General features: G+C 45.4%; 1 protein-coding gene across 1 annotated transcript; it reads left to right on the forward strand.

Annotated features, from left to right (window-relative positions):
* The first annotated feature begins 2,196 nt into the window (after window positions 1–2,196).
* Window positions 2,197–8,295, forward strand: LOC119324439 (heat shock 70 kDa protein 17-like). Its single transcript, XM_037598233.1, has 13 exons — window positions 2,197–3,034; window positions 3,350–3,582; window positions 4,370–4,529; window positions 4,913–5,158; window positions 5,263–5,399; window positions 5,697–6,030; window positions 6,121–6,282; window positions 6,424–6,498; window positions 6,580–6,680; window positions 6,751–6,820; window positions 7,387–7,505; window positions 7,586–7,658; window positions 7,746–8,295. The coding sequence occupies exons 1-13, from the start codon at window positions 2,282–2,284 to the stop codon at window positions 7,941–7,943; spliced, it is 2,661 nt and encodes an 886-aa protein (XP_037454130.1). The 5' UTR covers window positions 2,197–2,281; the 3' UTR covers window positions 7,944–8,295.
* The last annotated feature ends 13,620 nt before the right edge of the window (window positions 8,296–21,915 follow it).

Here is a 21,915-nt window from a genome sequence, read left to right on the forward strand (position 1 = left end):
GCGCACCCCTGGCCGTGGCCGCCGCGCCGCCACGCACCTCTGCTCGCCAAGTGGCCCCGCGCTGCGCACCTGGCTTGCTAGAGGGAGAAAGGAAGGGCCCGCCGCCGCCGCCGCCGCGCGGGCTTTGCCCGGCGGCGCTCGCCGGCGGCGGCGGGGGCAGGAAAGATGGGATCTGAAGAAGGGGCGGGGCGAGGTTTCACCCCCGGGTCGCCCGCAGCGGGAGCGACACGGGAGTCCTTTCCCGTTTATCAAATGTGAATGTGTAATAAATTCCTCGTTTGAAGCCATGCTGCAGTACGTGATCTACCAAGAACCCTGAACCTGCATTGGACCCTATCCGTCCTTCAGAAATCACCGTGGCTATCAAACTAGCTCTCGTCAAAACTAGACAGCTCCACCTTTTTCCTGAACCTGCAAATTGATTTTTGTGCCTGTTCGTCTTGTTGTTCCCAGCCTTTGGTAGACCTGGCCCTTTTTCCCCTTGCCCGACACGGAAAACAAGAAGGGACTAGCCATGATGATGATTGCTTGATCCTCGGTAGATCAACTACACACCTCGGACTATTATAACAGTTACATGCCGCATTTCACCGGTTATGATACCAAAATGTGGAGGAACTATAAAGAAGGATGGAGTCGAGCTGCCGCTTCTGCCTTTCTGTGTTTTTCAAACTTTCACTTGGACCTTACTTTGCTTTAGTCTTCTCTACTACTTGAAATACATTGATTTCAAGTAAACGAGATCACAATTCAGTAGGATCAGTAATGAATAGTTAGTTTTCCCTGCACGAGACACAGTGACCAAAATGGAAAACACAATTCAGTATCGTCCACCTTTTTAACCGCACTAGGTCCTTCTTGAGACGGCCATCCTAGGAGCTTTTGAAACACAACCCCACAAGGTCCGGCAGCACCTCCCGGCGCTCCTGAGAAGACGACGACGCCGACAGCAGCCGCAACGGGCCAGCCTCCTGCTGGCGCCGAAGCGTGCGGCAGCACCGCCAGACCGCCTTGTGCGACAGACCCGGTCCCCGCCACCCCTCAGCCTATGTCGCAGCTGTGGGCAGCGCCTCCCTATGGATTTGAGCGATGTGCCCCTGGTAGAAAAGCGCGAGGAGTTCGCCGAGACGGTGAGGCCTAAGCCTGAGACCACCAGCTAGGGATAGGAAGACACCGAGGCGGGCTGACCTAACCGAAGGCCATGGAAGCCCAGGGAGGAGGGAGAAAATGTGGATGCAGGGGCCAGGAGTGGTCATCGGCGGGCATGTGGATAGTGGACGCCGGGGCTAGAGTAGCCATCTGCAGCAGCGGAGAGAGGGATGGGCTCAGGGGAGGAGAGAGTTTGCTTTAGGAAGTATCTCTAATCTCTTTAAAAGTATACTAAATAAGTATTTTAATATAAACCATCTAGAGACCGAAATGAGCAAATAAATGCACTAAGGACCCGTCTGCCCGTTTTCTGGCCGGTGAAGATACTGACCTCCTCCCGTCGTTTTTCATTCCGGACAAAAATCAAGTGTTGACCTGTAACTTACACCTGTAAAATAAATACATGTGTATAAACTTACAGCCATTCCAAGCGGGCTTTAAAATGTGTTTACATACTGTACATCTGAATCAGAAAAAGAAAAAGAACACCTTATATCTGTGAATGGAGAAAGTAACAAACACCGCACCACTCAGATTTTCCAAAAGCGTACCATCTCCATACTTACAAACGTTGACCGTTGACAGTCCGTACGCAGTGACGTGTCGGCGCCGTCGTCACTACCGGCCAGTGGCAACGGCGAGACTGTTTACGTTGCGTTGTCCGCGCACAAAGCATGTCACGACCTCACCTCTCACGCTTCCAACGCACCACGCCCACCACGGCAGGCCACGTGGACGCTTCTCCACGCGGCGTCTTCCCATTGGACGGGTGACTCAATCCCCTGCCGGTTCTGCCCCGTTTTATTTCCAAGCCAATCTACCCACCAACCCCTCACACTTCCCATATTTCTCAATCCGCCCACCGCTGCAGAAACCAGTGCACCGACAAGGCCCTACTCCGGGACCCAAAATACTTCCAGGGTCTCGAACGCAAAACCTTTTAACAGCAGCAGAAAGGAAAAAAAAAACGATTTTTGCAATCGGAAATATAGCTCGCACGCACGGCCTCCCCTCCCTCCCCGTCGAGATCGTTCTCCCGTGCTCCCCTCCGGCTCCGTCCACACTCGCCAGCTCCAGATCTCCAAACCCTGACCCCCCCGCATGCCATCGCACTAGCCCGCCCCTCCCCCCCATGGCGCCGCGTCTCCTTCTCCTCGCCCTCGTCGCGGCGGCCGTGGCCGTGCCGCCGGCGAGCGCCGCGGTGGCGAGCATCGACCTGGGCTCCGAGTGGCTCAAGGTCGCGGCCGTGCACCTCGCCCCGGGCCGCGCGCCGATCGCCGTCGCCATCAACGAGATGTCCAAGCGCAAGTCCCCCGCGCTCGCCGCGCTCGCCGACGGCAACCGCCTCGCCGGCGAGGAGGCGGCCGGCATCACCGCGCGCCACCCGGCCAAGGTCTTCTCCCGCATGCGCGACCTCCTCGCCAAGCCCTTCCCCTACGCGCGGGCCCTCGCCGACTCGCTCTTCCTCCCCTACGACCTCGTCCAGGACGCGCGCGGCGCCGCCGCGGTGCGCGCCGACGACGGCCAGGTCTACACCGTCGAGGAGATCGTCGCCATGGTGCTCCACTACGCCTCCGGGATCGCCGACGCCCACGTCGGCCTGCCCGTGCGGGACGCCGTCGTCGCCGTGCCGCCCTACTTCGGCCAGGCCGAGCGCCGGGCCCTCACGCAGGCGGCCCAGCTCGCCGGCTTCAACGTCCTGGCGCTCGTCAACGAGCACGCCGGGGCCGCGCTGCAGTACGGGATCGACAAGGACTTCTCCAACGAGTCGCGCCATGTCATCTTTTACGACATGGGCTCAGGCAGCACCTACGCCGCGCTCGTCTACTACTCGTCCTACAACGCCAAGGAGTTCGGGAAGACGGTGTCTGTCAATCAGTTCCAGGTAAAATTCTCCCGCCTTGTTCTGTTGCGTGTAAATCCGAGTGGATTGAAGGGGTTTGAGGAGGATTTAAACCTCTTCCAAGTCAAAATATGAACCAATCCTTGCCAATCCCCTCCAATCCTCTTGGGGAGAGGATTAACCGAACAAAGCCTTAGCTGTTCAATTCTGCTTCAACTCATATGCGATCTCTGAAGAAAAAACTGTTACTAGTGCTTTCACATGCCTAGATTATTGTAGATCTGAAAAAACATGAAATTTTAGCTGCTATCTCGAACAGGCATCTAGTGCTAATGCTTTTAGCTAATTCCTCTGCAGGTTAAGGATGTCAGATGGAACTCCAAACTTGGAGGCCTTGAAATGGAAATGCGCCTGGTTAACTATTTTGCCGATCAATTTAACAAGCAGCTTGGCAATGGGGATGACATCCGTCAGTCTCCTAAAGCAATGGCCAAGTTGAAGAAGCAGGTCAAGCGAACCAAAGAAATTCTGAGCGCAAATACTGCTGCTCCGATCTCAGTTGAATCTCTATATAATGATATCGATTTCAGGTGCGTCCTTCCATACATGCATAATCTTTGGATGAACGTTTATATGAAACTTAAAGATGAACCGAACTGTACAAACAGGCTAACATGTCCCATCTTATGTCCTGCATCGATTCTGAACACATGAGCCTTTTACTTGTAAGCAAACATAATCTGGAGTAGCATGGATGACAGGCCCTGTTATTTCATACAGTATTTGTCAAATGGTCTGACTTTTGATAGATCAAGTTGATTTCTTTGTCTCCTTTAAAGTGCGTAGATGCAGTATCAATTGACTAAAGGGTCTGTCTAGGGCACATCTAGATGTGCCCTAGTTATTGCACATCTAAGTGACTCAATCAAATGTAGAAAGAAAAATAAATAGAAAAAAGAAAAATAACCGCATGTCTCTCCGTGTAAAATCAATGACATATGAATATTTAGGCAGATCTAAATGTGCTTTAGCAAAACCGTTGAATAAAGGTTGTTTTGGTACTGCTTTTGCATATCTCTTGTGAATAGTTTCTACTACATTGAAGTTCTGCATCCGTTTTCATTGCATATTCATGATTATGTGGAACTTGCAAGATTATACCAGCTTCTAACTTGTCATTGTTGGTATTTTCCGTAGGCCCATTGGCCATTGATGTCCTTATTCCTGACGGCTTTGTTCTGTAATTATTGATCTTTTACCCCAGCTCATGCAGCTTTCCCTTAGTTTTTCTCAGCATAGAGTGTACCTTTAATCCTAAATCATGATTAGGAAAAAATTCAAGGTTTTACATGCTGACTGACATGCTGTTTATTACAGGAGCACCATAACACGTGAAAAATTTGAAGAGCTTTGTGCAGATTTATGGGAGCAGGCTCTGACTCCAATCAAAGATGTGCTCACGCATTCAGGCATGAAAATTGGTGACATATATGCTGTAGAGCTAATTGGAGGAGCTACCAGGGTACCAAAACTGCAGGTGATTATTACTCCCTCATTCAAGACTTATACTTGACTTGCCATTGAGGCGCTGTAATGGAATGCAGGACTGTTGCATTGTTGAATTTCTGGAACTTTCTGTGTATGCTCATATAAACTAAACTGATTTTAGAACCTGGGTGCATGCGATTGCCTGCTTCTTATTACACCTTTTCTCTCGTAAGAAGGTTTCATCGTGAACGGAATTGAGTATTTGGCACGGGGTTTATAAACTGCTGTTAGTCATACAGAGGACTTCATTACTTATGGAATAGAGTTACATGCCTTATCTATCTGTACCATTTATTGTTATTTTGAATCTCAGTGTTTATATTATTTGTCACATTTTGACTCACGGGGCACATTTGTATTCCTCTGTTCCAGGCTAAGCTGCAGGAATTCCTGGGACGAAGTGAGCTAGATAAGCACCTTGATGCTGATGAAGCAATTGTTCTTGGTGCCTCACTGCATGCTGCTAATCTAAGTGATGGGATTAAGTTGAACCGCAAGTTGGGGATGATTGACGGTTCTACTTATGGTTTCGTGTTTGAAATAGATGGCCCAGATTATGTCAAAGATGAAAGTACTGATCAAGTACTGGTTCCAAGGATGAAAAAGATGCCAATAAAGGTTAAACAGTATTAGTCAAGCTCTTACTTTACTTGTCGGCAAACTTTGCCTGTTGTTTGAAAAAATATATCTGAACAAGATTTTTATTTGTCTGTTGTCTACAGTTGTTCAGGTCCATTAGACATACTAAGGACTTTGATGTCTCTCTCAGCTATGACAAAGCTTCTGAATTGCCCCCAGGTGTTTCATCGCACAAGTTTGCAGAGTATGCCATATCAGGCCTGGCAGAAACCAGTGAAAAGTAAGCACAATGTTGATGTTATTTTGGTGCGCAGTCTCAAGTGTCAACTCTCAACCCTGCTCATAGTCAACTTAACAGCCTGAAAGGACCTTTATGTGAACTAATATTTATTGTGAATAGTCTGTCTGTGAAGTTGTAATACATATATGGTCGTGTCAATATAATTCCAACTAAAAAAGGGCTCTAGCGCCTTGAAAATCAAGTGGTACTGCCATTCTGTTGTATTACTTGTATTCACCTCATGTTTTGGTTCAGTGCATCAATTTAAGTATTTAACAATGTACATTTTTCAATCAGGTATGGAAGCCGCAATTTATCTGCACCCATCAAAGCAAATCTACATTTTTCTTTGAGTAGAAGTGGAATTATTTCTCTTGATAGGGCAGAAGCAGTGATTGAGATAACTGAATGGGTTGAAGTTCCAAAGAAGAACGTAACACTAGAGACTAATACCACCGATGAGACTTTGTCTGCTGAATCAGGAACAACTGATAGTACAACAGATAGTAAGGAGAATTCTAGTTCAGGAAGTGATGCTGATAATTCGAGCACTACCAATGATGAGACCAATGTGCAAGATACTATTACAGAGAAGGTGCTGAAGAAAAGAACCTTCAGGGTTCCATTAAAGGTAAACTATACTTGGTAAATTTATGCTAATATTGACATGGCATAGAACATATGACATAGATTAATTTATGTGTCTTACTTTTTAATATAGGTCACTGAAAAAACTGCTGGTCCTGCATCAACCCTTTCAAAGGAACTGTATTCTGAGGCAAAAAGTAGGTTAGATGTACTTAACAAGAAGGATGCTGAGCGGAGGAGAACTGCCGAATTGAAAAATAACCTTGAGTCTTACATATACTCTATGAAGGAAAAGGTACCTTCTCTTTGCAAAGTTTGTAGCTTGTTGTGATGTGAACATTGCCAGTACGTGGCATACTATACTGTACATTACTTTTTATGTGACGCACCTTATTTCTGTTTGACTGCTTAATTGCTGCCATTTGACACATCGCAGTTGGAGGAAAGCACAGATATGTTGGCCGTCTCAACTGAACAGGAGAGGGAATCTTTTACAGAGAAACTCAGTGAGGTTAGTCAAATAACGGATCGTGCTCGGGGTATAATTTGTCTAGGATATGTCTCATGCTGAAGTTGTTGTTGACAAATGCAGGTGCAGGATTGGCTGTATATGGATGGTGAAGAGGCTCAAGCAAATGAATTTCAAGAGCGCCTTGATCAGCTTAAGGCCATGGGCGACCCAATTCTTTTCAGGTAATTAATTTTTGTCAACTTCAGTCCATATCACTCAGTTACTGATATTGTTTTTTTTTTTGTTATACAGAATGAGTGAGTTAAAAGCCCGACCAGCAGCTTGCGGAAGTGCTCGATTGTATCTTACTGAGCTACAAAAGGTATCCCCGAGATGAGCAAATGACTTCTCTATCTAAAATAATTTGTCCTTAACACAATGTACTTGAATTTCACATAAGAACCAATATTGTTTACGTGATTGCACCTAAAATAATGCTTGCATTAAGAAAGAACATAATACTTGAGCAAAAAACATTTATCTGGAAAGGTCAAGCATTGTATTACAACACAACTTTTTGGCATGGTTCATCCTCCACCTGTCACTGCCACAAAACAAAATTTCATGCACGGGTCATTCTTCATTTTCATTAGTTCTTGAAGCTGTCATTGTACTAAAATATTCAAAAGAGATCATGTCAGTGCAATCTTGGATCCTTTCTTAAATTGCAAATTTGCAAAGTAGATTACCTGATAATAATCAGACTTTTGTAGGCACAAAAACAGTGAAGTTTGGACATTCCTGAGTTCCGAATAAGCTAAACACGCACTACATTAAAGTTTATCTGCATTATAGTACTGTTGAGTCTTAAAATTTGTAGATGGTTCTACTAAGTGGGTGCTGTGTTGTTGCATTCTCATGTATTCTTTCTCTTTTTTTACCCTGCAGATTGTTAAGAACTGGGAGACAAGCAAATCATGGCTTCCAAAAAAGAGAGTAGATGAGGTCGTAAGCGAAGCGGATAAGCTGAAAGCTTGGTTGGAGGAGAAGGAAGCCCTACAGAAGAGGTATGCCTTTTTTTATTTAAGAAAAACCATTCTCGAGTACTATTTACGTTCAAGTGGCTAACTCCAAACGACCATTGTAGTACCCCTGCCCACAGCTCGCCTGCCTTCACATCTGAAGAGGTCTATCAGAAAGTTTTAACCCTACAAAATAAGGTCAGAATTTTATACTTGGCATCCTAGCACACCAGGTTCAACATTGATCCAACTTCTCAACATAACGGAAACTCAATTGATATGCAGGTCTCTAGCGTCAATAGGATCCCAAAACCAAAACCCAAGGTTGAGAAGAAACCCGCCGCAAAGGAAGAAGCTAACAAGGAGAAGACGGACTCTTCAGAATCTGCATCCAGCGAGTCTGAATCCACCGAGAAGTCATCGGAATCAGATGCATCGGAAAAGACTAACGATTCGGAACCGGAATCCCATGACGAATTGTGATTATTAGAATTGGCTTTTGAACACCCCCGAGAGATACTACTCAATATACTCCCGAGAAGATAGTTTGTCACCACCACAGTTGTGTTTGGCGGCTGAAAAGACAGAGAGGTTTGTGTAGGAATTCACGGCAGGCTAGATGCTATATGGGCGAGAAGAATTTGATATCAATCGCTGTATAGCAGTATTGTGGACTCTAGGGCATATGCTGTCAAGATAGCGCCTCGAAAGGCTTAGTTGTCAGGACTGAGAAGACTTTGTAGCTGCATTGTTGTACTGGAAACTCATTTATATTTTGATAACAGCTACTATAGAGATTTTATGTTTGGTATCAATGTATCTGTTTGCTCTTTCATACTGTCTATCACGCAGTGCCGCTAACTTGCAGTTAAAGGAATAAAGAGCGGATGTTTAAGACTAGAGTGCATCCGGCTGCATCAACTGTGAAAGCGACATTCGATCTACCGGATTGGTTTGAAAGTACATAATAGAATTTTGAAATTTGTGAATATCTTTGCATGACGATGACGTTGTCTTTGTGATGTGTACGTTTGTATGAGTCACGCTCTCTAGCATTTGGGTTGAAACATATTGTTTTACTTGGTTTCACCAGAATATTCTCTCCTAAAGATGAAGGTTTTGCTTGTGGTGGGAAACTGCAAGATAAACAAGTATGCTTACCGGCAAAAAGATGCTGGAAATAGCATTTGAGTATGGCCCAAGATTTGGCTTGTTAGAACTGGTTGCCAGAATATGTTTTGTGAGGGCTCGATAACAAAAGGGAACTTTTTTTTTGACAAATCATCTCCTCCTTTATTCAATCACAATTGTATCATTTACAAGAAAAAGTATAATCTCATCCGGAGGTTAATCCATCCAGATACTAGGAGGAGAGAACTTGGCCAACTTGGCCAATTCATGAGCTACCTGATTATTATCTCTAATACATGAATCAAACAAAACGTGATTAAAGTCTAGCGACATGTAATAACAGTCATCGAATATAGCACTTGCCACTGAGCTGAAGAAGCCTTCCTTCAAAGCATTAACAAGTTCTTCATTGTCGGAGACAACCTCAATCTTGCTACATCCCAGTGTCTGTGCTAAGTTTAACCCAAATCTCACAGCCGTTGCTTCAGCAGAAAATGAGTCATAGCAAAAATTCAGTCTTTCGTTTGCCGCAACTATAAATTTGCCATTATCATCTCGGAGAATTGCACCAACCGTACCATTCAGATTGTCATGATCAAACCCAACATATACATTAAGTTCCATATATCCCGACCGGGGCTTAGACCAAGCCATCACTCTCATCTTCGCTTTGGGCTTACATGCTATAACAAAGTTCGCTGCTAGTCCCCTTACCGCCAATTGAATTTGGGCTACAGTTTGTGTTTTCTCACCACATGTTAGTTTCCTCCGCTCAAACCACAAATACCAGGCAGTAGTTGCTATTGTCTCCCTCAGATTAGGCAACCCAAGTACATGGATGTCCGAGTCCTGAAAACACAAAAGATGCTCAAGCACTACTTCACCAAACCTACTCACACGACAAGCTTTCTTGATAATAACAAAAGGGAACATTGTTTTGGGAGAGCCCTGTTGTGGAACGTAGTAATTTCAAAAAAATTCCTACGCACACGCAAGAACATGGTGATGCATAGCAACGAGAGGGGAGAGTGTTGTCCACGTACCCTCGTAGACCGAAAGCGGAAGCGTTATGACAACGCGGTTGATGTAGTCGTACATCTTCACGGCCCGACCGATCAAGCACCGAAAGTACGGCACCTCCGAGTTCTAGCACACGTTCAGCTCAATGACGTTCCTCGAACTCCGATCCAGCCGAGTGTCGAGGAAGAGTTCCGTCAGCATGACGGCGTGGTGACGATCTTGATGTTCTACCGTCGCAGGGCTTCGCCTAAGCACCGCTACAATATTATCGAGGAGGATTATGGTGGAGGGGGGCACCGCACACGACTAAGAGATCAATGATCAATTGTTGTGTCTAGAGGTGCCCCCTGCCCCCGTATATAAAGGAGCAAGGGGGAGGGGGCGGCCGGCCAGGGAGGAGGCGCGCCAAGGGGAGTCCTACTCCCACCGGGAGTAGGACTCCCTCCTTTCCTTGTCCAAGTAGGAGAGGGGGAAGGAAGGGAGAGAGAGGGAAGGAAGGAAGGGGGGGGGGGGGCGCCGCCCCCCCTCCTTGTCCTATTCGGACTAGAGGGGAAGGGGGCGCGCGGCCTGCCCTGGCCGCCCCTCTTCTTCTCCACTTTGGGCCCAAGTGACCCATTAACCCCCCGGGGGGTTCCGGTAACCCCCCGGTACTCCGGTATATATCCGATAACCTGTGAAACTTATTCCGGTGTCCGAATATAGTCATCCAATATACCAATCTTCATGTCTCGACCATTTCGAGACTCCTCGTCATGTCCGTAATCACATTCGGAACTCCGAACACACTTCGGTACATCAAAACTCATAATCATAATATAACTGTCATCGAAACCTTAAGCGTGCGGACCCTACGGGTTCGAGAACTATGTAGACATGACCGAGAACCGTTTCCGTTCAATAACCAATAGCGGAACCTGGATGCTCATATTGGCTCCTACATATTCTACGAAGATCTTTATCGGTCAAACCGCATAACAACATACGTTGTTCCCTTTGTCATCGGTATGTTACTTGCCCGAGATTTGATCGTCGGTATCTCAATACCTAGTTCAATCTCGTTACCAGCAAGTCTCTTTACTCATTACGTAATGCATCATTCCGTAACTAACTCATTAGCTACATTGCTTGCAAGGCTTATAGTGATGTGCATTATCGAGAGGGCCCAGAGATACCTCTCCGACAATCGGAGTGACAAATCCTAATCTCGAAATACGCCAACCCAACATGTACCTTCGGAGACACCTGTAGAGCTCCTGTATAATCACCCAGTTATGTTGTGATGTTTGGTAGCACACAAAGTGTTCCTCCGGTAAACGGGAGTTGCATAATCTCATAGTTGTAGGAACATGTATAAGTCATGAAGAAAGCAATAGCAACATACTAAACGATCAAGTGCTAAGCTAACGGAATGGGTCAAGTCAATCACATCATTATCCTAATGATGTGATCCCGTTAATCAAATGACAACTCATGTCTATGGTTAGGAAACATAACCATCTTTGATTAATGAGCTAGTCAAGTAGAGGCATACTAGTGACTTTAAGTTTGTCTATGTATTCACACATGTATCATGTTTCCGGTTAATACAATTATAGCATGAATAATAAACATTTATCATGATATGAGGAAATAAATAATAACTTTATTATTGCCTCTAGGGCATATTTCCTTCAGTCTCCCACTTGCACTAGAGTCAATAATCTAGATTACACAGTAATGATTCTAACACCCATGGAGTCTTGGTGCTGACCATGTTTTGCTCGTGAAAGAGGCTTAGTCAACGGGTCTGCAATATTCAGATCTGTATGTATCTTGCAAATCTCTATGTCTCCCACCTGGACTTGGTCCCGGATGGAATTGAAGCGTCTCTTGATGTGCTTGGTCCTTTTGTGAAATCTGGATTCCTTTGCCAAGGCAATTGCACCAGTATTGTCACAGAAGATCTTCATTGGTCCCGATGCACTAGGTATGACACCTAGATCGGAAATGAACTCCTTCATCCAGACTCCTTCATTTGCTGCTTCCGAAGCAGCTATGTACTCTGCTTCGCATGTAGATCTCGCCACGACGCTTTGTTTAGAACTGCACCAACTGACAGCTCCACCGTTCAATATAAACATGTATCCGGTTTGCGATTTAGAATTGTCCGGATCAGTGTCAAAGCTTGCATCGACGTAACCATTTACGACTAGCTCTTTGTCACCTCCATAAATGAGAAACATATCCTTGGTCCTTTTCAGGTATTTCAGGATGTTCTTGACCGTTGTCCAGTGATCCACTCCTGGATTACTTTGGTACCTTCCTGCCAAACTTATTGCTAAGCATACATCAGGTCTGGTACACAGCATTGCATACATGATAGAGCCTATGGCTGAAGCATAGGGAACATCTTTCATTTTCTCTCTATCTTCTGCTGTGGTTGGCCATTGAGTTTGACTCAACTTCACACCTTGTAATACAGGCAAGAACCCTTTCTTTGCCTGATCCATTTTGAACTTTTTTAAAACTTTATCAAGGTATGTACTTTGTGAAAGTCCAATTAAGTGTCTTGATCTATCTCTATAGATCTTGATGCCCAATATGTAAGCAGCTTCACCGAGGTCTTTCATTGAAAAACTTTTATTCAAGTATCCCTTTATGCTATCCAGAAATTCTATATCATTTCCAATTAACAATATGTCGTCTACATATAATATCCGAAATGCTACAGAGCTCCCACTCACTTTCTTGTAAATACAGGCTTCTCCAAAAGTCTGTATAAAACCATATGCTTTGATTACACCATCAAAGCGCTTATTCCAACTCTAAGAGGCTTGCACCAGTCCATAAATGGATCGCTGGAGCTTGCACACTTTGTTAGCACCTTTTGGATCGACAAAACCTTCTGGTTGCATCATATATAACTCTTCTTCTAGAGATCCATTCAAGAATGCAGTTTTGACATCCATTTGCCATATTTCATAATCATAAAATGCGGCAATCGCTAACATGATTCGGACAGACTTAAGCATCGCTACGAGTGAGAAAGTCTCATCGTAGTCAACCCCTTGAACTTGTCAAAAACCTTTTGCAACAAGTCGAGCTTTGTAGATAGTTACATTACCATCAGCGTCAGTCTTCTTCTTGAAAATCCATTTATTCTCGATGGCTTGCCGATCATCGGGCAAGTCAACCAAAGTCCATACTTTGTTCTCATACATGGATCCCATCTCAGATTTCATGGCCTCAAGCCATTTTGCGGAATCTGGGCTCATCATTGCTTCCTCATAGTTCGTAGGTTCGTCATGGTCAAGTAACATAACTTCCAGAATAGGATTACCATACCACTCTGGTGTGGATCTTACTCTGGTTGACCTACGAGGTTCGGTAGTAACTTGATCTGAAGTTTCATGATCAATATCATTAGCTTCCTCACTGATTGGTGTAGTTGTCACAGGAACGGTTTCTTGTGATGAACTACTTTCCAATAAGGGAGCAGGTACAGTTACCTAATCAAGTTCTACTTTCCTCCCACTCACTTCTTTCGAGAGAAACTCCTTCTCTAGAAAGGATCCTAATTTAGCAACAAAAATCTCGCCCTCAGATCTGTGATAGAAGGTGTACCCAATAGTCTCTTTTGGGTATCCTATGAAGACACATTTCTCCGATTTGGGTTCGAGCTTATCTGGTTGAAGTTTATTCACATAAGCATCGCAGCCCCAAACTTTAAGAAATGACAACTTTGGTTTCTTGCCAAACCATAGTTCATAAGGCGTCGTCTCAACGGATTTTGATGGTGCCCTATTTAACGTGAATGCGGTCATCTCTAAAGCATAACCCCAAAACGATAGCGGTAAATCAGTAAGAGACATCATAGATCGCACCATATCTAGTAAAGTACGATTACGACGTTCAGACACACCATTTCATTGTGGTGTTCCGAGTGGCATGAGTTGCGAAACTATTCCGCATTGCTTCAAATGTAAACCAAACTCGTAACTCAAATATTCTCCTCCAAGATCAGATTGTAGAAACTTTATTTTCTTGTTACGATGATTTTCCACTTCACTCTGAAATTCTTTGAACTTTTCAAATGTTTCAGACTTAGGTTTCATCAAGTAGATATACCCATATCTGCTCAAATCATCTGTGAAGGTGAGAAAATAACAATACCCGCCGCGAGCCTCAATATTCATTGGACCACACACATCGGTATGTATGATTTACAATAAATCAGTTGCTCGCTCCATAGTTCCGGAGAACGGCGTTTTAGTCATCTTGCCCATGAGGCACGGTTCGCAAGTACCTAGTGATTCATAATCAAGTGATTCTAGAAGTCCATCAGTATGGAGTTTCTTCATGCGCTTTACACCAATATGACCCAAACGGAAGTGCCACAAATAAGTTGCACTATCATTCTCAACTCTGCATCTTTTGGCTTCAACATTATGAATGTGTGTATCACTACTATCGAGATTTAATAAAAATAGACCACTCTTCAAGGGTGCATGACCATAAAAGATATTACTCATATAAATGGAACAACCATTATTCTCTGATTTAAATGAATAACCATCTCGCATCAAACAAGATCCAGATATAATGTTCATGCTTAACGCTGGCATCAAAAAACAATTATTCAGGTCTAAAACTAATCTCGAAGGTAGATGTAGAGGTAGCGTGCCGACTGCGATCACATCGACTTTGGAACCATTTCCCACGCTCATCGTCACCTCGTCCTTAGCCAATCTTCGCTTAATCCGTAGTCCCTGTTTCGAGTTGCAAATATTAGCAACAAAACCAGTATCAAATACCCAGGTGCTACTATAAGCATTAGTAAGGTACACATCAATAACATGTATATCACATATACCTTTGTTCACCTTGCCATCCTTTTTATCCGCCAAATACTTGGGGCAGTTCCGCTTCCAGTGACCAGTCTGTTTGCAGTAGAAGCACTCAGTCTCAGGCTTAGGTCCAGACTTGGGTGTCTTCTCTTGAGCAGCAACTTGTTTGCTATTTTTCTTGAAGTTCCCCTTATTCTTCCCTTTACCCTTTTTCTTGAAACTAGTGGTCTTATTGACCATCAACACTTGATGCTCCTTCTTGATTTCTACCTCCGCAGCCTTTAGCATTGCAAAGAGCTCGGGAATAGTTTTGTCCATCCCTTGCATATTATAGTTCATCACGAAGCTCTTGTAGCTTGGTGGCAGTGATTGGAGAATTCTGTCAATGATGCAATCATCCGGAAGATTAACTCCCAGTTGAATCAAGTGATTGTTATACCCAGACATTCTGAGTATATGCTCACTGACAGAACTATTCTCCTCCATCTTGCAGCTATAGAACTTATTGGAGACTTCATATCTCTCAATCCGGGCATTTGCTTGAAATATTAACTTCAACTCCTGAAACATCTCATATGCTCCATGATGTTCAAAACATCGTTGAAGTCCCGGTTCTAAGCCGTAAAGCATGGCACACTGAACTATTGAGTAGTCATCAGCTTTGCTCTGCCAAACGTTCACAACGTCTGCAGTTGCATCTGCAGCAGGTCTGACACCCAGCGGTGCTTCCAGGACGTAATTCTTCTGTGCAGCAATGATGATACTCCTCAAGTTATGGACCCAGTCCGTGTAATTGCTACCATCATCTTTCAACTTTGCTTTCTCAAGGAACATATTAAAATTTAACAGAACAACAGCACGAGCCATCTATCTACAACAAACATAGGCATGCAAAATACTATCAGGTACTAAGTTCATGATAAATTTAAGTTCAATTAATCATATTACTAAAGAACTCCCACTTAGACAGACATCTCTCTAGTCATCTAAGTGATCACGTGATCCAAATCAACTAAACCATGTCCGATCATCACGTGAGATGGAGTAGTTTTCAATGATGAACATCACTATGTTGATCATATCTACTATATGATTCACGTTCGACCTTTCGGTCTCCGTGTTCCGAGGCCATATCTGTATATGCTCGGCTCATCAATTTTAACCTGAGTATTCCGCGTGTGCAACTGTTTTGCATCCGTTGTATTTGAACGTAGAGCCTATCACACCCGACCATCACGTGGTGTCTCAGCACGAAGAACTTTTGCAATGGTGCATACTCACGGAGAACACTTCTTGATAATTAGTGAGAGATCATCTTAAAATGCCACCGTCAATCAAAGCAAGATAAGATGCATAAAGGATAAACATCACATGCAATCAATATAAGTGATATGATATGTCCATCATCATCTTGTGCTTGTGATCTCCATCTCCGAAGCACCGTCGTGATCACCATCGTCACCGATGCGACACCTTGACCTCCATCATAGCATTGTTGTCGTTACGCCATCTATTGCTTCTACGACCATCGCTACCGCTTAGTGATAAAGTAAAGCAATTACAGGGCGTTTGCATTTCATACAATAAAGCGACAACCATATGGCTCCTGCCAGTTGCCGATAACTTTGGTTACAAAACATGATCATCTCATACAATAAAATATAGCATCACGTCTTGACCATATCACATCACAACATGCCCTGCAAAAACAAGTTAGACGTCCTCTACTTTGTTGTTGCAAGTTTTATGTGGCTGCTACGGGCTGAGCAAGAACCGTTCTTACCTACGCATAAAAACCACAACGATAGTTCGTCAAGTTAGTGTTGTTTTAACCTTCTCAAGGACCGGGCGTAGCCACACTTGTTTCAACTAAAGTTGGAGAAACTGACACCCGCCAGCCACCTGTGTGCAAAGCACATCGGTAGAACCAGTCTCGCGTAAGCGTACGCATAATGCCGGTCTGGGCCGCTTCATCCAACAATACCGCCGAACCAAAGTATGACATGCTGGTAAGCAGTATGACTTGTATCGCCCACAACTCACTTGTGTTCTACTCGTGCATATAACATCAATGCATAAAACCTAGGCTCTGATACCACTGTTGGGGAACGTAGTAATTTCAAAAAATTTCCTACGCACACGCAAGAACATGGTGATGCATAGCAATAAGAGGGGAGAGTGTTGTCCACGTACCCTTGTAGACCGTGCGGTTGATGTAGTCGTACGTCTTCACGGCCTGACCGATCAAGCACCGAAACTACGGCACCTCCGAGTTCTAGCACACGTTCAGCTCGATGACATCCCTCGAACTCCGATCCAGTCGAGTGTCGAGGGAGAGTTCCGTCAGCACGACGGCGTGGGTGACGATCTTGATGTTCTACCGTCGCAGAGCTTCGCCTAAGGACCGCTATAATATTATCGAGGAGGATTATGGTGGAGGAGGGCACCACACAGGCTAAGAGATCAATGATCAATTGTTGTGTCTAGAGGTGCCCCCCTGCCCCCGTATATAAAGGAGCAAGGGGGAGGGGGCGGCCGGCCAGAGAGGAGGCGCGCCAAGGGGAGTCCTACTCCCACCGGGAGTACGACTCCCTCCTTTCCTTGTCCAAGTAGGAGAGGGGGAAGGAAGGAAGAGAGAGGGGAGGAAGGAAGGGGGGGGGCGCCCGCCCTCCTTGTCCAATTCAGACTAGAGGGGGAGGAGGAGCACGACCTGCCCTGGCCGCCCCTGCTCTTCTCCACTTTGGGACCAAGTGGCCCATTAACCCCCCACGGGGTTCCGGTAACCCCCTGATACTCCGGTATATATCCGATAACCTCCGAAACTTATTCCGGTGTCCGCATATAGTCGTCCAATATACCAATCTTCATGTCTCGACCATTTCGAGACTCCTCGTCATGTCCGTAATCACATTCGGTTCTCCGAACACACTTCGGTACATCAAAACTCATAAACTCATAATATAACTGTCATCGAAACCTTAAGCGCGCGGACCCTACGGGTTCGAGAACTATGTAGACATGACCGAGAACCATTTCTGGTCAATAACAAATAGCGGAACCTGGATGCTCATATTGGCTCCTACATATTCTACGAAGATCTTTATCGGTCAAACCGCATAACAACATACGTTGTTCCCTTTGTCATCGGTATGTTACTTGCCCGAGATTTGATCATCGGTATCTCAATACCTAGTTCAATCTCATTACCGGCAAGTCTCTTTACTCGTTATGTAATGCATCATTCCGTAACTAACTCATTAGCTACATTGCTTGCAAGGCTTATAGTGATGTGCATTACCGAGAGGGTCCAGAGATACCTCTCCGACAATCGGAGTGACAAATCCTAATCTCGAAATACGCCAACCCAACATGTACCTTCGGAGACACCTGTAGAGCTCCTTTATAATCACCCAGTTACGTTGTGATGTTTGGTAGCACACAAAGTGTTCCTCCGGTAAACGGGAGTTGCATAATCTCATAGTTGTAGGAACATGTATAAGTCATGAAGAAAGCAATAGCAACATACTAAACGATCAAGTGCTAAGCTAACGGAATGGGTCAAGTCAATCACATCATTCTCCTAATGATGTGATCCCATTAATCAAATGACAACTCATGTCTATGGTTTGGAAACATAACCATCTTTGATTAATGAGCTAGTCAAGTAGAGGCATACTAGTGACTTTAAGTTTGTCTATGTATTCACACATGTATCATGTTTTCGGTTAATACAATTATAGCATGAATAATAAACATTTATCATGATATGAGGAAATAAATAATAACTTTATTATTGCCTCTAGGGCATATTTCCTTCAAGCCCAATAACAAAATGCTATGCCAAAGCTAGGGAGTTGAGTGATACCACTGGCAAAGACCACATACCATAGGAGTTGCGCCAGTGCCAACCCCCGCAGCCACACACACCAGAGGGTGGTGGTCATTGGCTAAGGCAGTGTGTAAACACAGGGACGGGGAACATTCTAACTCGTTGAGCTTGCACGAAGGATGGGCAGATTCTCCACCGAGAGGGTGGTCAATGCCGAAGGGAGTGGGGAGCAAGAACAAGCAATGAAGAAATGATGCATGGTCTTAGAGAGTGCTCGTGATGAAATTATCTCCACATAAAGGGTGGCCACACCTAGCGTGGAGTGCAAACGAAGAGCACTGCACAGGAACGAGAATAACAACAACACGAGCATCTAGAAAGAAGAAGGGGAATACGAGGAGAGTCCAAGTTTCTATTTCTAGACCTAGAACCAGGAGCCAGAAGGCAGTGTAGCCCACTGCCAACTCTGATAATGGTGTTAGACCCCCTAGCAAATCGACTAGGGGGAGGGGGAGGGGAAAATCCAAATGAATGGCCTATTCTGGAACTGCAGAGGAGCAGGGAAAAAAGGAATGATCACCTGTTTCTCTGATCTGATTAAGAATCATTCCCTAGATTTTTTGTGTCTCCAGGAGACTATGAAAAGAAAATTCTGTTGGGGAACGTTGCAGAAAATTAAAATTTTTCCTACGGTTTCACCAAGATCCATCTATGAGTTCATCTAAGCAACGAGTCTAGGGAGAGAGTTTGCATCTACATACCACTTGTAGATCGCGTGCGGAAGCTTGCAAGGTGATGATGTAGTCGTACTCGACGTGATCCAAATCACCGATGACCAGCGCCGAACGGATGGCACCTCCGCGTTCAACACACGTACGGGACGGGAGACGTCCCCTCCTTCTTGATCCAGCAACGGGGAAGGAGAGGTTGATGAAGATCCAGCAGCACGACGGCGTGGTGGTGGATGCAGGGCGTCACAGCAGCAGGGCTTCGCCGAGACTACAAGGGAGAGACGTAACGGGGGGAGGTGGAGGCGCCAGGGGCTGGTGTATGAAGTCCCTCCTCTCCCCCACTATATATAGGGGTGCCAGGGGGGGCGCCGGCCCTAGTAGATGAGATCTACTAGGGGGGGCGGCGGCCTAGGGGAGGTTTCCCTCCCCCCCAAGGCACCTAGGGGTGCCTTCCACCACTAGGACTCCTCCTAGGGGGAAACCCTAGGCGCATGGGCCTATAGGGGCTGGTGCCCTTGGCCCATGATGGCCAAGGCGCACCCCCTACAGCCCATGTGGCCCCCCGGGATAGGTGGCCCCACCCGGTGGACCCCCGGGACCCTTCCGGTGGTCCCGGTACAATACCGATAACCCCGAAACTTGTCCCGATGCCCGAAATAGCACTTCCTATATATAATTCTTTACCTCCGGACCATTCCGGAACTCCTCGTGACGTCCGGGATCTCATCCGGGACTCCGAACAACATTCGGGTTTCTGCATATCCATATCTTCATAACCCTAGCGTCACTGAACCTTAAGTGTGTAGACCCTACGGGTTCGGGAGACATGCAGACATGACCGAGACGCTCTCAGTCAATAACCATCAGCGGGATCTGGATACCCATGATGGCTCCCACATGCTCCTCGATGTTGTCATCGGATGAACCACTATGTCGAGGATTCGATCAAACCCTGTATGCAATTCCCTTTGTCAATCGGCACGTTACTTGCCCGAGACTCGATCGTCGGTATCCCAATACCTTGTTCAGTCTCGTTACCGGCAAGTCACTTTACTCGTACCGTAATGCATGATCCCGTGTCCAACACCTTGGTCACATTGAGCTCATTATGATGATGCATTACCGAGTGGGCCCAGAGATACCTCTCCGTCATACGGAGTGACAAATCCCAGTCTCGATCCGTGTCAACCCAACAGCTACTCTCAGAGATACCTGTAATGCACCTTTATAGTCACCCAGTTACGTTGTGACGTTTGATACACCCAAGGCACTTCTACGGTATCCGGGAGTTACACAATCTCATGGTCTAAGGAAGAGATACTTGACATTGACAAAGCTCTAGCAATACGAACTACACGATCTTTTATGCTATGCTTAGGATTGGGTCTTGTCCATCACATCATTCTCCTAATGATGTGATCCTGTTATCAACGACATCCAATGTCCATACTCAGGAAACCATGACTATCTGTTGATCACAACAAGCTGGTCAACTAGAGGCTTACCAGGGACATAGTGTGGTCTAAGTATTCACACGTGCATTACGATTTCCGGATAATACAGTTATAGCATGAATAAAAGACAATTATCATGAACAATGAAATATAATAATACTTTTATTATTGCCTCTAGGGCATATTTCCAACAGTCTCCCACTTGCACTAGAGTCACCAATCTAGTTACATTGCGATGAATCAAACACCCATAGAGTTCTGGTGTTGATCATGTTTTGCACGCGAGAGAGGTTTAGTCAGCGGATCTGCGACATTCAGATCCGTGTGCACTTTGCAAATCTCTATGTCTCCATCTTGAAAATTTTCACGGATGGAGTTGAAACGACGCTTGATGTGCCTGGTCTTCTTGTGAAACCTGGGCTCCTTTGCGAGGGCAATTGCTCCAGTGTTGTCACAGAAGAGTTTGATCGGCCCCGACGCATTTGGTATGACTCCTAGGTCGGTGATGAACTCCTTCACCCAAATCGCTTCATGTGCTGCCTCCGAGGCTGCCATGTACTCCGCTTCACACGTAGATCCCGCCACGACGCTCTGCTTGCAGCTGCACCAGCTTACTGCTCCACCATTCAACATATACACGTATCCGGTTTGTGACTTAGAGTCATCCATATCTGAGTCGAAGCTAGCGTCGACGTAACCTTTTACGACGAGCTCTTCGTCTCCTCCATAAACGAGAAACATGTCCTTTGTCCTTTTCAGGTACTTCAGGATATTCTTGACCGCTGTCCAGTGTTCCTTGCCGGGATTACTTTGGTATCTTGCTACCAAACTTACGGCAAGGTTTACATCGGGTCTGGTACACAGCATGGCATACATAATAGATCCTATGGCTGAAGCATAGGGGATGACACTCATCTCTTCTTTATCTTTTGCCGTGGTCGGTGACTGAGCTGAGCTCAGTCTCATACCTTGTAACATAGGCAATAACCCCTTCTTGGACTGATCCATTCTGAATCTCTTCAAAATCTTATCAAGGTATGTGCTTTGTGAAAGACCTATGAGGCGTCTCGATCTATCTCTATAGATCTTGATGCCTAATATATAAGCAGCTTCTCCAAGGTCCTTCATTGAAAAACACTTATTCAAGTAGGCCTTAATGCTGTCCAAAAATTCTATATTATTTCCCATCAGGAGTATGTCATCTACATATAATATGAGAAATGCTACAGAGCTCCCACTCACTTTCTTGTAAACGCAGGCTTCTCCATAAGTCTGCATAAACCCAAACGCTTTGATCATCTCATCAAAGCGAATGTTCCAACTCCGAGATGCTTGCACCAGTCCATAAATGGATCGCTGGAGCTTGCATACTTTGTTAGCGTTCCGAGGATCGACAAAACCTTTCGGCTGCATCATATACAGTTCTTCCTTAAGATGCCCGTTAAGGAATGCTGTTTTGACGTC

Source organism: Triticum dicoccoides, chromosome 6B, assembly GCF_002162155.2.
Source record: "Triticum dicoccoides isolate Atlit2015 ecotype Zavitan chromosome 6B, WEW_v2.0, whole genome shotgun sequence".
Lineage (NCBI taxonomy): Eukaryota > Viridiplantae > Streptophyta > Magnoliopsida > Poales > Poaceae > Triticum > Triticum dicoccoides.

Coding starts and splice junctions, on each gene's coding strand:
- LOC119324439 (XM_037598233.1), top strand. CDS start 2,282: ATGGCGCCGCGTCTCCTTCTCCTCGCCCTCGTCGCGGCGGCCGTGGCC. Junction 6,283..6,423: donor TATACTCTATGAAGGAAAAG/GTACCTTCTCTT, acceptor GACACATCGCAG/TTGGAGGAAAGCACAGATAT. Junction 6,821..7,386: donor ATCTTACTGAGCTACAAAAG/GTATCCCCGAGA, acceptor TTTACCCTGCAG/ATTGTTAAGAACTGGGAGAC.